General features: G+C 40.1%; 1 protein-coding gene across 1 annotated transcript in view; it reads right to left on the bottom strand.

Annotated features, from left to right (window-relative positions):
* Nucleotides 1-15,699, bottom strand: part of LOC146526191 (neural-cadherin-like) — a 381,462-nt gene extending 365,763 nt beyond the window's left edge. Inside the window, exon 1 of the mRNA XM_085183449.1 lies at nucleotides 14,119-15,699. Within this exon, the coding sequence (XP_085039575.1) occupies nucleotides 14,119-15,256 (1,138 nt within the window). The 5' untranslated portion in view covers nucleotides 15,257-15,699. The remainder of the gene's footprint in view (nucleotides 1-14,118) is intronic.
* Between the last annotated feature and the right edge of the window lie 1,067 nt (nucleotides 15,700-16,766).

Here is a 16,766-nt window from a genome sequence, read left to right as displayed (position 1 = left end):
GCAACTGTCAGAGACTCCTGAAGCATTTTGAGCCCAGTTGGTTTAAAGAAGCTGCTTTAAACCTAAAGCCATTTATCCCTTGTTGGATTTGTCTGCACTAATGAGAGTCTAGAATACAGACCGAGATTTTATCGGGAAGGCGACCAGACTTGGAGTTTCCAGTAGAATGAGAACATATGAACCAAATGATGACTTTAAAAGCAATGATGCGTTACCTTGGCTGACGCCGAGAGCATGTCTGTCATTCAACATTTTTGAGGGAAAAGACTGCTGTTGTGCAGCTCCACTGATAAAATGAGGCACACTTGAGAATTTGCACTCTGCAGTGCAAACCCAGTATTTGTGTAAATGTGCCATGGTACTTCACCTGATCTGGACCAGAATAAACAGATGATAGGTTTGAAAATGCTGTTACGTTTGGGGAAACACACTTTAGTCTCGTTATCACGAGTGCCTTAGATCTGCTATTTCAGCTGATTCATCAAGCACCCTGCATTATACCCAGAGCTGATGTTTACAAGATAATTTTAGGGGGAGATTTTAGGAGAGCCACTATTGCCTTTTTGTAAGAAATATTACTCTGTGTTTTCTTTTTTGTAGTTTTGTTGTGCTTTGCTGGCGATCGAGCATTTCTGGAAAAGGTTTCATCAGCCAACGATGTGGGCCAAGGACCAAACTGTCCTCCATTTTTGAAGCAGCAACAGATGGTGCAAATTACACAAGAGACTATTCAACTGTAACAAAACTGAAGCAGTTCTCAAAAGGTGGTTTGCTGTTTTTCTTTTTTTTTTTTTTGGCAAAACAGTGAAGCTAGCGGCAGCATTATATTAGTTAAATCATTACATCAAGTTACATTGTGTTACATTGTTACATTGTTGCGTTAGATCTATTTATTTTATTTTTCTTATTGCCAGTTTTGGAAAAATACTGCTTGTTCATCAGGAACTGAACTGCTAACACTCTACCTGTGAGATAAGGGAAAATAAAAACAAAAATCAATTACCACAATAATGAAAACCAAACTCCTTGAACAACAACAGACATTAATTAATGGGAGTCTTTTCATTTCCTTTTGATTGTTGTGTTTTGAGTCATTCGTTCCTAAAACCAACAACTTTATTTTGAAAATAACAGTAATAAGACTGATAGAAATCAATGTTTGCCATATTTCATCTTGATTTACCTGCCAAGGTTTGTTGTAATGGAAAATAAATAAATAAATAAGTAAATAAATAAAGATTTTACACAGCATGCAGAGGAGTTGACTCCTGCTCCCATTTACCTCTGAATTTAATCCCTTAAAGTATATAGAATAATTAACCCATACTCTATGGCAGGCTGTGATATATTGAAATGAATCTTCCTGTTGTATAGGCACAAACAAATAAAGCCTGGCTGAATCAGTTCTTACCAAATGCTCATTTTACTGTAGCTTTTATTAGTTGAGCCATATCCAAAGACACCAACCTGCTGTCTTCTGAACAGCTATGAAGGCTGAACATGTAATATCTGCTAGAAATCATAAAAATTACAGTTTCACCTACAGAGCCACAAGGCAGCAGATGTGCTTTTTGATTAATACTTAGACATTTAAATGAAGATATAATTAAAAAATGATGATATGATGTGACTGAAGGAAATATGTAAAAATAAAAGAGACAAAAAGCTTCTTCACATTTTCATGTTTACACTTATGGCACAACACTCAGGATTACCGACTCACTTTAGGTCGTTCGCATCATTATTGTGACTGTTGAATAATGTGGCTCATACTGGTTCAATTTAAATAAGTCTAGGCTCTTTATTTAATAGTCACGCCACATATGATGATTACTTTAAATCAAACGCTGCAATTTAAACTCTGCAGGAAAACTGAAATATGTTGATTATTAAATGATAAGACAGCTGATATTACTCGCATTAAAATACATAAATGGCGGATTGTAACTCACAAGAAGAAGCCTGGCATTAAAAGGAGCAGAGGGTGACATTGTAAAACAGTCGAAATTCCATTAAAAAGGTAAGCGCTATGCCAAATATCAAATTTATTACTCAGTAATTGGGGTTGATCTTGGCACAAATTGTTGCTGCTAACTACAATGAATTATTCATAATGAGTTTTTATTTATTTATTTATTTTTTTGGGGGGGGACTATGCAAATGGACTAGCAAATTAACACTGGGAACCAGCAACACAGGTATTTCTTTCCAGCAAAGTCTGTCCTCCCTATGAAAATGAATTAGCAGGCATAATATCAGGAATTTGCACAACTGTCACCATACAGGTATTATACTGTAGGAACAGGTGATTTTGTTATATACACATAGACCCATGTAAGCTGTTCCCACACTCTTCCACTGTTTAGCCGAGCAAGTTGTCTACTGGATGCATAGCTCTGTCTTTATTAGGCTGACATGAGAGTGATAAAGATCCTCTCATTAACTCAGCAAGAAAGCAAATAGGCTAATTTCCTAAAATGTCAAACTATTCATTCATTAGCTGCGACAGGTGCCCATGAAACCGCAGTGGTCCAAAGAGGTCACAACAGGCATTATACATGCATATTTTAGATAATCATCACAAGCTTTCTAGATTTATTAGAATTAAAAAAGAGTTTTTACAGCATGATCAAGTCCCTCTGTCGCTGTGTTAAAGCTATCATCTGCTGCATCTCTTACTCGACTTGAACAACCCAGCTCTCAGCTAATATATCCTTTTGAATTTTTAAAGCCAGACCTGCACTCTTCGAACAGGCCATTTATCCCTTAGGCTTCTGCCTCTCAGGTACATCACCTCGCTCTAGCTGCCAGCTGTAAGCTTTTATGCTGCAGTCTCCAGGGCTTCGGTTATGGAAATAACATTGTATTTCTTTACAAGGCCTTGTCCTTGATCATTATTACACAACTCTGTAGCAGAGCGACCAGATAACCAATTCACCAATTCACCATGCCCAGTGCATCTTGACTACCTGATCCTCAAACAATCAGACTGCAGTGACAAACGGCCGCACAGTAACCTTCTCTTGATGCAATAAGAGCTTGGTGCACTGAGTGATAAACGAGAGTATTGGCTAAGCTATTCATTGTACAATGAACAGAACTCGAAATGTGCATGTTCTGACCATAAAGTGTGAAATCAATAAATGAAAATAGATACGTTGAATGAGTTATTTGACACTGGATTGCAAGTCAGGGCTGAGTTTGAGTACAAACTTCTTTCAGAGATTTATTTTACTATTAAGCAACCGCAGGCCTTTAGAGGGAATTGTGCTTTCTTAATGTTAGTTCATCTTCACATGACTTTAAACTGCAGCCTGTTATTGTGGACAATGGTGTTAATCTAAAAGTCTATGAAAAAAACCTCTATAAAGCTACGTCATCGGACTATTTGGCACTGATCGAGGAAACAGGAACAGTCCAAAGTTTCCTTTCAGCACTGCAGCTGGGCTGACAAAGAATCTATTCTATTCCTCAAACTTTAACTAGAAATGACTTTATTAATGTCTTCACATATAATATTTTAACCTTTAGAGAAAAAAATATTCTCAGCCATCCCACGTAGATCTTAAGTACAGTAACTTTAATGCATTTCCTCTTCTATCGATCTTTGTGAGTTAACATCTATAACGTCTTCCTCTAAACCATCATGTGCCTTGATGGTTTTGACTACAAGAGTTTCACATTCATTAATGCTTAAATTTTAAATGTGACTAATCTATCTTTATTAACAGACTATGCAGCGCAGGCTTTTTTAGTGTGGCAGTAATTAAACCATTACTTAAAAAATCCGACAGTTTTTAACTAATTACCGACCAATTTCGAACCTTCCTTTCACTTCACAAATCCTTGAAAAAGTAGCTGTCAAACAGTTAACTCATCATTTGCAGAGGAATAGTTCATTTGAAGAGTTACAGTGATGATTTAGAGTACATCATAGTGCAAACACAGCACTAGCAAAGGTTACAATTTATTTACTTGGCCTGTGACAGTGAACTCATCCCTTTGCTTGCCATGATAGATCTCAGTGCAGCATTTCATACCACTGACCACAATATTTTACCACAGAGATGAGAACGAGCCATTGTGCTGCAGTCGTTTGATCATCTCTACTCGATAGATTCCAGTGTGTGCATGTAAACAGGAAGCCTTCTGCACACACAATATTAAAATTAACCCTGTGAGGAACCAGTGTCTTTTTACATTATACATACTTCCATTGAGTAATATTATTAGACACACTGCATATGTTTTCATTTCTATGCAGATGATATCTAGCTTTATTTATCCATAAAGCCAGATGATACAAATAAACTAGTTAAACTAATTACATGGCTTATAGACACAAAGACTCCTTGTTGATTCAGATAAAACTGAGGTTACTGTATTCGGCCCCCATTCGTCACTCATCCTTCTTCAAGTGACTTCTTCAGTCTACTGAAGAAGTCACTTGGATGAGTGACGAAACGTTTCTCTTCAGAGAAACGTTTCGTCACTCATCCAAGTGACTTCTTCAAGTGACTTCTTCAAGTGACTGAAGAAGTCACTTGAAGAAGTCACTCAGAAACGTTTCGTCACTCATCCAAGTGACTTCTTCAGTAGACTGAAGAAGTCACTTGAAGAAGTCACTTGGATGAGTGACGAAACGTTTCTCCCAGAAAACGCTACGTCCAGATGAACAGAATCAACTTTTGGAGATTTATTTCCCTGGATGATTGAGAATGCATCAAGATGTACAACCAGATACTTACTTTAGATTGCATTACCTTGGCCTCCAGTAACATTGTGGGAAATAATAGAGTCCTTTTTGATCAGGACATGTCCTTGCACATACACATTAAAGAAATAGGACAGCATTTATACATTTGCATAATCTTTCTGATTTAATATGCTGCTACGAGTTTACTAACTAGGACTAGAGACAGAAATGGTATTCCTCCCATATTAGCTTCTATTCTTTGGTACTTCTTAAAGTCAGAATTGAATGCAGCATCCTCTCCTCACATATAAAATCATTTCTTTTTAACATTGTAGGGTATTACAATATAAAGTGTCTCGAGGTCATTGTTGTTGACAGTTGACTGTCAGAATTTGAACGTACCTGAAAGGTAAATGCATTTGTAATGAAACTGAAGTCCTTTTTGTGGTTGACATTACATGAGTTTGACAGATTATCGTTACCACATTAACTTTACCACAGCTTCCTTTAAGAAACCAGCTAAGCTCGGAGAATCTTGGCATCCTCTTTTAGTGTCTGCGGTGCAGTCTGATTTGGAAGCGACTCGAGCTGGTCGGTGTCACAAAACAGGAAGAAGCTGCTGCTCTTACTGAACAAATGATGCTAAAGCTTTCAGAGATTCTGGCAATGACAGATGGTGGAAGGAGTGAAAAGTCTATTTAAAAGAAAATCACATCTGTCATGTTTATCTTCTGTAAAGCCCGACAGAGGGAGCGAGGACAGTAAATTACAGTATAACAAGACTTGAGATGTAATGAGAAACAATACCACAAAGGATGTCAAGTCTGTGTAATAAGCAGTGCTGTGCGAGTTCAAGCTTCACAGGAACTACTTCGCAGTTCAGTTTACACATATTAAAATTAACTAGTTCACTTTTTTAGTTCACAATTTCAAAAATAAAAGACGTCACATTCATATGGTCAATGTTGCCCTGTCCATACAGCCCCCAAACTCTGCTGCTTCCCAGTGTAAATGAATTACTCCATATTATAATGACTTCACAGAGATTACTTTTAAAAGCCAAGCTAAACCTATACAAGTAGTCTATCTTTTACCACATAAAGTAGGACAACCTTAAACAGATCGGGTTACAACTGGAACATTATGGTCGTTGGGTCACGTTCTTGCCCTTTGAAAATGATTCCTTGTTAACATAAACACATGATGTCAAAGGAGCTTGCAAAGAAAAGCGTCTGGACTTCTTTAAGTTGCTTGAAGACGTTTCACCTCTCATCCGAGAAACTTCTTCAGTTCTAAGGTCAAATGGTGGAGAGTCACAGATTTAAACCTAGTGGGAGTATCCCCCCACAGAGGGACAAAAGGACCCCCTGATGATCCTCTAATCGCCTGAGCCAAGGTGTGAAACTGGGTGTGGGTCCCAATCAGCCAGAGTTTCGGGTGAGCTCATTGTGAAACCTGGCCCCACCTTATCATGCGAATTCCTGAGGTCAGATGGCCCAGGATGTGAGTGGGCGTTAAGGCGTCTGGGAGGGAACTCAAAACTGGATTATAGACCCGAAACCCTGGCTGATTGGGACCCACACCCAGTTTCACACCTTGGCTCAGGCGATTAGAGGATCATCAGGGGGTCCTTTTTTTTTTTTTTTTTTTGCTAAAGCATATAGTTAGGGCTGGACCAGGTGACCCTGAATCCTCCCTTAGTTATGCTGCAATAGATGTAGGCTGCCGGGGGATTCCCATGATGCATTGAGTTTTTCCTTTCCAGTCACCTTTCTCACTCACTATGTGTTAACAGACCTCTCTGCATTGAATCATATCTGTTATTAACCTCTGTCTCTCTTCCACAGCATGTCTTTTATCCTGTCTTCCTTCTCTCACCCCAACCGGTCGCAGCAGATGGCCCCGCCCCTCCCTGAGCCTGGTTCTGCCGGAGGTTTCTTCCTGTTAAAAGGGAGTTTTTCTTTCCCACTGTCGCCAAAGTGCTTGCTCATAGGGGGTCATATGATTGTTGGGTTTTTCTCTGTATTTATGAAGCGCCTTGAGGCAACTTTTGTTGTGATTTGGCGCTATATAAATAAAATTGAATTGAATTGAATTGAATTTTGTCCCTCTGTGGGGGGATACTCCCACTAGGTTTATATCTGGGACTCTCCACCATTTGACCTTAGAACTGAAGAAGCTTCTCGGATGAGAGGTGAAACGTCTTCAAGCAACTTAAAGAAGTCCAGACGCTTTTCTTTGCAAGCTCCTTTGACTACGATGACCTGGATGACTGAGAACCTTCACAGACAAACACCTGATGACTTGTTTTTAGGGGACAATTTGCATAACACTGTCAGATGTATTTGTTTTTTATTGGAACACATAGACACTTCCATTCTAAAATTCCATTAAATTTTTATAAGCTGTATTGTTGATTAGGCTTAACTATGAGTAGTTCAATGTCAACCCCACATTCTTTAGTTGCAAACACATTCTTTTCAGTTCAGTGTTTACTGAAAACATGAGCACATTCATGCACAGCACTGGTAACTATGTTTACCGAGAGCTTTGGTCTCATTACCAAACATAACATCTTTAACGTGGATTAAGTCGACTGACCATGTAAACCTTTACCAGAAAATTATTTTCCTATTATTTTATTACAGTTTGTCTTATATTTTCAACTCAAATAAACTTAACTTAGTGTCTTCAGTTTTGACTTTTACCCTGCTACAGTTTCAACTATGGATATGTTAAATAATCTAAAATGTTTTGTACAGTTTGTTTCAACTTTGTTGAATTTTTACAGCAAGTATGTATTATTTTGGTGTTAAATTCACATCACTGTATTATTATTTTAACAACCTGTGAATAGCGATACAACACATATCAACTATTTAACCTTGGAACTGCGCTTGTGAAGAAATTATCACTTGTATAGCACGTTTGACAGCATCTGAAGTTGAGAACTGAGATTAGTAGCAACTGCAGCTGACAAACCTTGCTGACAGTAAAAGACCTGCAAAATCAAAATGTGAGATGAGGAAACTCAAGTTGACTCAATTTATGTGTTTTTCTTTGCACCAGACATCGCAGTCACAGAAAACAAGACCCTGTGATGCAGCAAATAAGAACAATTCAGGCTTCGGATGCTTTGCTCTGATAGCATGTTGTAAACTTTTACATCTTGATGTTTCTTAATGAACTGTATACATTATAGGCACAAAAACAGGACTTCCTCAGTGCTGAAGAGAGTAACTGGGTAAAGAAGCCAAGCAGCCAAAGTTTGTCAAAGTCTCTTCTGTGATGCTGTTTAGCAACGGTGTAACTCCTTGATGAAACCACAGACTCTCTGGATGATACGTTGAGCTTTTTGGGCTGACTGTGCATCTCTGTGTTTTTTTTATATATATATATGTATGTAAGAAAACAAAATGCAATTAAATAAGGCAAAAAAACTGTGTCGTCACATCGGGTTTGTGAGGGCTAAGTCAGCTAACCATCCATGCATACTTATGGTCCACGCACACGTGTGCACAGAAGACCAAGTGTGTGCTATTTATGCTCTTCGAAGGAACAAATGGATGCAGACTGTTTCATCTCAATAAACAAAAGATGAGTAACATATGCAGCTAACAGGCTTCCCTTATTGCCATCTGTCTGGAATGTTATTCTGGCAACCCAGAATGCACAATAATCACAATGTTGGATATTGTGAGGAATGTACAGTGTGTGTGTGCGTGTGTTTGTTTTTGAGATGCGTTCTGCATGTACTTTCATGACCAAACAGCCTAAAAATGCAGTTTATTTTAGCCTTTGTGTTGACACACTTTTTGCTCATATATCTGCATTTATGTTTATCTGTGTGTCTTTGGCTTAGTGGAGAGCGTCAGAAATCTGCAGTTCTCTTGATTAGAGCCAGCTGTTTCTCTTCATTAACTAAAATCCCATGCATGCACGCACAGTCTGCACGCACAGATGAACACACAAAAGCAGACGCACACTGAATTAAAATTCCCTAGAAAACATTATGAAGTCAAAATGGCGCTAGTTCTCGCTACATAGAAATGAAAGGCGCATGAATAACGTTGGTTTGAAGTGTTTTGTTTCCTGGTATGTATTTTCCCTCTCTGTAATATTTCTATCAAAAACTTACAGAAAATTGAAAATGTTCAAGATGGTGATAAACCTTTGACACGGATTAAATGGGTAATTTAATAGTGCAAATTGCCTAATAAAAAAGTTTATTGTATCGTATGAAAACAATTATGTTTGTTTAACTATTTACTTAATAAATCAAGTGAAACTGATGAATGTAAAAGAAAAAGATCTGGAGATTATTCCAAGATCGAGCTTGCATTTGGTTATTGTTCATTTGAACCTTTGATACGAAGGTCCTACTGGAAGTGACGTGGACCAGCGTTAGACTGAAAAAGGCCAAATAAATAGCACCAACATTAGAGGTGGCTAAATCAACAATCAAGTACAAAAAACTGCATAGTGTTGTTAAATATTAGTTTTAAAATCAGGCCTGGAACATACATTTTTGATACCTTATTAAAAAAACAAAGAAATATGTGGACTTATGATCATATCTTTTTCCTTTTTGCTTATTTAGGTGGACGTACAGTGGCTTGCCCCCTTGAACTTTTCCACATTTTGTCACATTACAGCCACAAACATGAATCAATTTTATTGGAATTCCATGTGAAAGACCAACACAAAGTGGTGTACACGTGAGAAGTGGAACAAAAATCATTCATGATTCCAAACATTTTTTACAAATAAATAACTGCAAAGTGGGGTGTGTGTAATTATTCAGCCCCCTGAGTCAATACTTTGTAGAAACACCTTTTGCTGCAATTCCAGCTGCCAGTCTTTTAGGGTCTGTCTCTACCAGCTTTGCACATCTAGAGACTGAAATCTTTGCCCATTCTTCTTTGCAAAACAGCTCCAGCTCAGTCAGATTACATGGACAGCGTTTGTGAACAGCAGTTTTCAGATCTGAATATTTTTTTCAGATCTGAATACACTAAAAACTAAAAAGTCAAAAATAAATACATTGAACAAAAACAAATAAATGTAAATCTGATGATGCATTAGTTAAGTAAATTATGAAGGATGTTTGCGTTTAGTTCAGGAGAAGAGAATCAGACGAAAAATGTGGTGGAAGGAGAAACTATAAAGACAGAAAAAGAACTTCTGCATGAGTAACCAAATTAACCATTTGACTAATTAATCAAATTAATCATTTCATTAATCATTGTGCCAACAGGAGTCACTGCAGTCAAAGAACAGTCTCATACTGGCTGTTTTAGAGACGAAGGAAGAACCTTTGGGGAAAATTAATGGGCTACTCACTTGGTGCTCTTATAGGGGTTGGCACAGTATTAAACGACTTGTGAAAATGAGGGGCTAGGGATATCAAACTCGAGCCCACACGCGGTTTATGTTGGGAAAATAAAAGCAGGGAGTGGTATTATCTTGTTTGAAATGAAGAGCAGCTGTGCATGGAAAGGAAACCAGTAAAAACAATTGAAGGAAAAAAACCTTTGTACAGCTTTTGACACATAGGAGGACGTGCCACTGATTTTTATTCATTCCATGGAGATTTACGCTAATCTTAAGCATGCCAGCTCCATGATCATCCACCACAAAAGAAAAACAAATCTCACAATGCGATTGTGTGGACTGATTTGTTTGCTTACACACACACAACACGAGTAACACAAGCAGACACACACTTAACACCGTGGAAGCTCAGCAGCACTTGTGAAGCGGACCTCAAACGCTATCTCAGATCCTGACACGAGGCTTTCGGTTTCCCCCTCCCCCCAAAAAACACGTCTGTCCCTCGAAGAATCATGTTAGAAGCTTTCTCCCTCGCAGTCTTAAACGGAGCCTCCACTCAAACCTAAATCCCTGGAGTGAGAGTGAAAATAAGAACGAGAAAGTAAGAGAGCAAAGAGACACAGAGAGGAGAGAGAAGTGCGCGACAGAGAGACAGACAGAGAGAATGAGATGGGATTACAGGGATAATGCGAGCAGATGGAGGGAGGTCGTGGCTCCAGCAGGACTCTCCACTCCAAACGGATTAAAAGACTTCAGCCGAGCCACCAACAACCGAACTGATGATGCGTTCCTCACGCTTGAGACTCTGAGGTGATCCAGCCTCGTCCCCAACTGCTAAACCCAGAGATGATAACTTGCCGTGTAGCGCGTAGCAGTAAACATCGTTATGTATTTCAAGGCCCCTCTATTCTTCCTCTTCAGTCAAACTTATAAAAGCTTTTAGCCTTTTTTAAGCCCCATCCATTTAGGCAACATCTGTGCTCATCCTCTCACTAAAAATTTGCTTTAACTTACAATCTGTTAGACAAAATCAAATTCAAATATAGTTGCACCCAACGGACATCCAGGAATCAATTACCCAAACGAACAGAGGATCTGGTCACATAAAATCAACATTAGACGTCCTTTAGCTTTCAAATACACTAAGCCATTTTACACTTTTTCTGGCTGCTTCACAGAAGACGGCTTCATCTCAACACAAGTGTTTCCATGCAATAAACTTTTCATTTCATAAAAATACAGGGGACGCTTCTGTCCCCACCTCTCATACATAGGTTTACATCTTTTAAATAAAAATGAAAAATAAAACGTTCTCCCTCCACCAATTCATTCTTGACAAGAGTTGTTTGAGGTTTTTTTTTTTGCAAAGCGTGTCCTATATGTGTCTGTTTGATGCCTGCTAATTTGTGAAAATAATAATAATAACGTCTTCTAGTTGCCTATCAGGAAAGATGGAACTAGTTTTTTGACAGCTTGTAGGGGAGGAAACATCAGCTACTAACTAATTTCATCAGACAGTTAAAGTGATTCTTTCTTTAATTTAAAAAGTTATATACAATGCACTAAAGGTTAATGTCAAGACTCCTATCTATCTATCTGAAACCTAAGTTTTACTACATGGCATTACATTTACTTTTTTGTTCAACTGAATACCAAATGTGCGACGATTGTTCAAAAATGTTAAAGAGATGCTCCGAAAATATTCAACTTTAACTTTTACTCTTAAAGACTCACTTGTCATATTTTCCCATATCAGTTGTCTCATGCTGATTAGCATTTATCACTTTTTTGGAAAATAGTTTTTTGCTTTATTTGAGGGGAAATTTATTGGTGAAATCATTTTTAAATGCCTTAAATAGTTTTGTTTTTGTAAAGTCTTGGGATCTAATTCATGTCAAGGACCAGTGGAGACCCCTGGTGGTTAAGCTAAATTTCCTGGCACTGTACTGTTAAACTCTTTAATTATTAGTTATTGAGTTGTAGCTATTGTTGCATGAAGACATTTGATAACACAACTCCGTGAAGTTTGTAGTGTATTGTTTCTGCAATTTCTAAATGCTCCCTGTGTATGGATGAACATACACCAGCTGGAGGGACTAGCACTGATAAAAGATTGTACAGTGAAGGTTTTGGTTCCATGGACATAAATATTGCTACCTCTTGCCCAAACCCTCTCCTTGTGCCTCACCAGTGGCACTGACCAACAGCAAAAGCCTCCCCCACAGGAGAACTTGGCCCATGTAACTAAAAGAAAAAACTGCTCAAGACCAGCTAAAGGAAGCCAACAATATCTCAAAGTGTTTCCTCAGTCAGATCGAGGAAGGGTGAGATTCACTGGAACTAACTCAATCAGTACCTCCCCCTTCAACTGATGGAACCCAAAGGATCAGATGCCAAATTTCCAGTGCCAGACACCACAGGACACCTCCAGCAAACCCATGTTACTGTCACAGGCTCGGAGGTGGTTTGGCAGCATGAAGAAGACCTGTAGTATTCGTATTAGGTAAGTATTGTCAATATTGTGGAGTGTTGGATTAAATCCTGCTTGTTATTTTAATCTTTTGTTTTTAATCAACATTTGGTTGACTTAATCTGGATGAAAAGAAGCTTGTTCTGTGTTTTAACAATGAATTTGTGACTATTTTTCCAAGTAGCAGCTGCGCTTCATGCCTGCAGAGAAAGGCTGAGGTATACACACGACTCATGTGTATGGATATGCATTCATTAGACAATGCAATTAAAACATGAAGATGATTGTTTGTAATGCACACATGACGGCATTATGCATGCGTGCTACACACATACACACACACACATGCACATATATACATATATAGCTGTAAAGCTGTAAATTAGCACTAAAATACTAAATTAGCACTAAAATACTAGATTGACAGATACCAGAGTGTCTGTTTTGATGTTTTCAAAAGGAAATTGTACGGACAAATAGCATATGCCAGCATCGTGGATCGTTACTGGCAGCGTAAATTAGCGCTGTGTGCTAGGAGCAGGCTCAGCTTATTTTCTGCATCAGGATAGCTCACATTACCAACACCAACAGGTCACATTGATTGGGTCTCTTCTCCAGTCAAATGCTGTTAACTGGTCTTAATGGAACAAATGTGTGTCCAGTAAATGTATGAAGGCAGACAGAAACATAAATACACACAGATAGATGTGCAAACTCAATATCAGACTTTTTTTTATATAATATATGATAATATTTTCCACTCTGAAGTCTGGTCCACAGCACCGAGTGTAATATTCAGTTCTGTGTTTCATCCTTTTGCATATGCATTTATTAATGTGAATCTGGCTGCTTGTTAACTTTCAGTCTATCTGCTCTTTTCTGGCCGCAGGTGATAATTAACCTGTTGGTACGATGGCCGTTACGCGACTTGCTTCTCCCCTGACATCCCAGCATATGTTGCTGCTGGCACGCGACACATTCATGGAGCCCTTGATTTATCTTAGCACGTGAATCATCATCAGCACTGATGAATGTCACCCAGTTTAACCTCGACTGTAAACACATGACACTTTGACATTGCTTACAGTCAGACTCCCCAGAGCAAGCTAGAACTTTTCTCATTTCACCATTCGACCTTAGCATTTCCAGGTGGCCTCACATCCATTCACTGTTTCTGAACACTGAGGTTGCAAGGTTAAGTATTTGCTACAACAAAGGAACAGGAAATCTGTCCGAGGGGATAGAGTACTCTACAGTAGAGTAATTTTCCAAATATCTAAAATCAAATAACAAAAATCATCTTAAATCGAGCAGTTTCCATCGCAGTTTCCTTTTCCTTCCTTGAATGCAAGCTCTGGGCAAATGCACACTATCTTCGTGCGTATTTACGCATGCAATACGAAGTGACAAATTACACCAAGTTACATTGTGAAAAGAAACACAAGATAGAAGAGTAAGAGTCAGTCCAAATTAGGATTTTGGCACTGCTTGTAGCAAAAGGAACGCACACAAACCGTCCTGTCCAATTGCAGCCTCTCTCTCTCTCTCCTCCTCTCGCTGCCACACATCCACAGACCGGGCTGCTCACTCACACACGTGCACATCGCCTTTTGCTCACCTCTTTTATCCTGCACTCTGACGGTGATCTCCACTAGAGGCTCAGTCTCTCGGTCCAGTTTCCGGGTTATGATTATGTCCCCGGTGTCCCGACTTACTCTGACCGGTGAGCTCTCCACGTCGGGCTCAACCAGCTCAAACGTGGCCGATTGAAACCTCACCGGGTTCAGGTTCATCACCACTGAACCGATCCCTGCATCCTCGGACACGTTGATTAAAACTGGGCTATCTGATTCCAGTACTGACCTGGACTTTCTCGCTGGTACTTTCTCTTGCGATTTCGGTTTCCCCTTTCCCGGTTGGGGATTTAGTGAGGGCGCCACGGGCCACTGCCGTGGATTTATTTCCACTGTTATGCCCTGGCTTGTGCGAGGTGGCCACCCCCGGTCCCGGGCAAACACTTCAAATTTAATAGGTTCATCCAGGCCGAGGATGGAGTCGACAAGGAGGATGTCACCAGTTTTGGGCACCACGTAGAAACTCCCGTTTCTGGGCAGAGCAAAGTAGATGAGCTCGGCGTTCTTGCCGCTGTCATCGTCCCGCGCGGTGACCGTGTAGATCGCCATGCGGAGCGCAGTGGCATCATCGAGGCTCAGTTTCACATCGTCTCCGGGGAAAGTGGGCTGGTGGTCGTTAGTGTCCAAAACGTCCACCTTGATGGACGCCACCTCAGCCACTAGTGGAGACATGTTTTCCTCTTCCCGGGAGAGTCCCGCGCATTGACCACAACACAAACCGAGACCTAGCGCATATTCGGCACGCTCCTCTCTGTCCAGAACCCTGGAAGTCTTCAGTAGAATTTGTCCCCGTTTGTGGTGCGCAAAGACACGGAAATTCTCGCTGCCCTCTCCCAGGAGTTTGAGATGCGCTGCCGCCGAGCTGGGTTCCCCGGCACCGCACAGCCTTTGCGAGTTGAGTCGCTTTAACGGGACGCTCAGTCCGTTGACCCGGCAGCCCGGGGACGAGTTCTCAAATACATGGCCGTGAAAAAACGGCACCTGCTCCACGGTCCTGTTCCCGAATGCGCACGAAATAAAAAATGGTAAAACCACGACCCAAATCATGACTGGATATCTCTTTGGCTCCACGACACTAACGCGCCTCACATAAATCCATGTGTGCGTCTCTTCAACTTTCATGAAATTGTAGCGCACATATTTGTTGGCACCATATTTGAACTCGATGTGGGAGAACTTTGTCTCTACGCGTCTGCGCTGTGCGTCCTTCTTCTCTCCTGCCCTCCTCGGTCTGCCGTCTCACCAGCAGCGCTGTCTGTCTGTGCGCGTTCCAGGGAAAAAAAAAACGCTTACAGCTCGAGTACGCGCTTACCTCTGCACGCTTTCTCACTTCGTCTTGCGTGCGCTGATCCTCAGCGATCTCGTATGAGCATCACACCTAATCCTCCACTTGCTGCAAACTGCACACAGCCGCACAGAGACCTGCTTTCCAAGTCGAGCTCACTTATTAGAGGGAGGAAAATCAATTTCCTTTGCATCAGATCTGCAGATGAGAGTTTGGTCACCAGGAGGATATAACACAGAACCGGCTGTTTTACGCATGCAGTGCCAAAGCTACCAGGTAAATTAATTTGTTACAATGATATGCGACAGATTTCTTATAGGAAATGAACTTCTCGGTAAAGCTGCACCGCATCGAATTAATGCGTGCTCGCGCTCACGCGCATAAACACTCTACACCAGCCAGCAAATATGTGCGTGTCAGGGGGATCCTCGGGGAAACGACCCGACCTCCCTTCTCCCAGTGATCAATGCCCAGTCTTGCACATCCATATCCATCACTCCTCTTTCCAATAACACGTCAGTCCACTGGATTAAAATAATGTAAAAATCGATCATTTTAAAACGTCTCCAGAGGGGCAAACAGAAAAGAAAAGCTTACAGCTTCTGGAAAGGACTCAGAAAGACTCAAGAGCTGTCTTTGTGTCACAGTAAAGTGGCCCGTTTGAGCGTGTTAATCTCACACTGTGTTTTTGTTTAGTCCCTAGGGGTCTGTGAATGTTGTGGGCAAGTTTCCAGCGAAATGAGAACAGTTCACTTTAATATAACATCGACAAAATATTATATTCACTTTATATTTACCAGGTTTCACTGATATTGTCTCTTGGTCCCATATCATTCACTACTATACTGACAGCACTCATGTAGATTCCTGCTAATAAATTTGAGCTGTTTATGGATCCAGGGCACGGTCATTATCTCATCCAGAGTGCCTGTCTTCTGTGTGCTTTTGTGCTGTTTGAACTCCCACTCACTAAAACACTGCAACCTGTGCAGTTTTAAAAGTTTCACATCAGCAGTCCTTGGATAACACAAGTTTAAGGCTTTACACAAAAAAACTGTGTTCATAAATTCTATCAGGCTGGTGTTTAGCATAAAATCTAACATCAACGTGAAGGTGAATTCACTTTCCAGTATAACTAGAATTAAATAAAACCCTTGTTAATGTTAAAGGATATACACCCAATCTATTAATAACTGACCACAGACAACAATGAGGACTTTAACCTAAATGTAATCATCACGCCGAGTCTAAATAACACCCAGGAATTAGCAAATAACTGTGATGAGTGTAAAAAAATGTACCGCTTGTATCCTTGTCTGCATTAATTGTTTTCTCCTAATGAAACAA

Source organism: Neolamprologus multifasciatus, chromosome 1, assembly GCF_963576455.1.
Source record: "Neolamprologus multifasciatus chromosome 1, fNeoMul1.2, whole genome shotgun sequence".
NCBI lineage: Eukaryota > Metazoa > Chordata > Actinopteri > Cichliformes > Cichlidae > Neolamprologus > Neolamprologus multifasciatus.
This window is presented reverse-complemented; position numbering and strand designations above follow the sequence as displayed.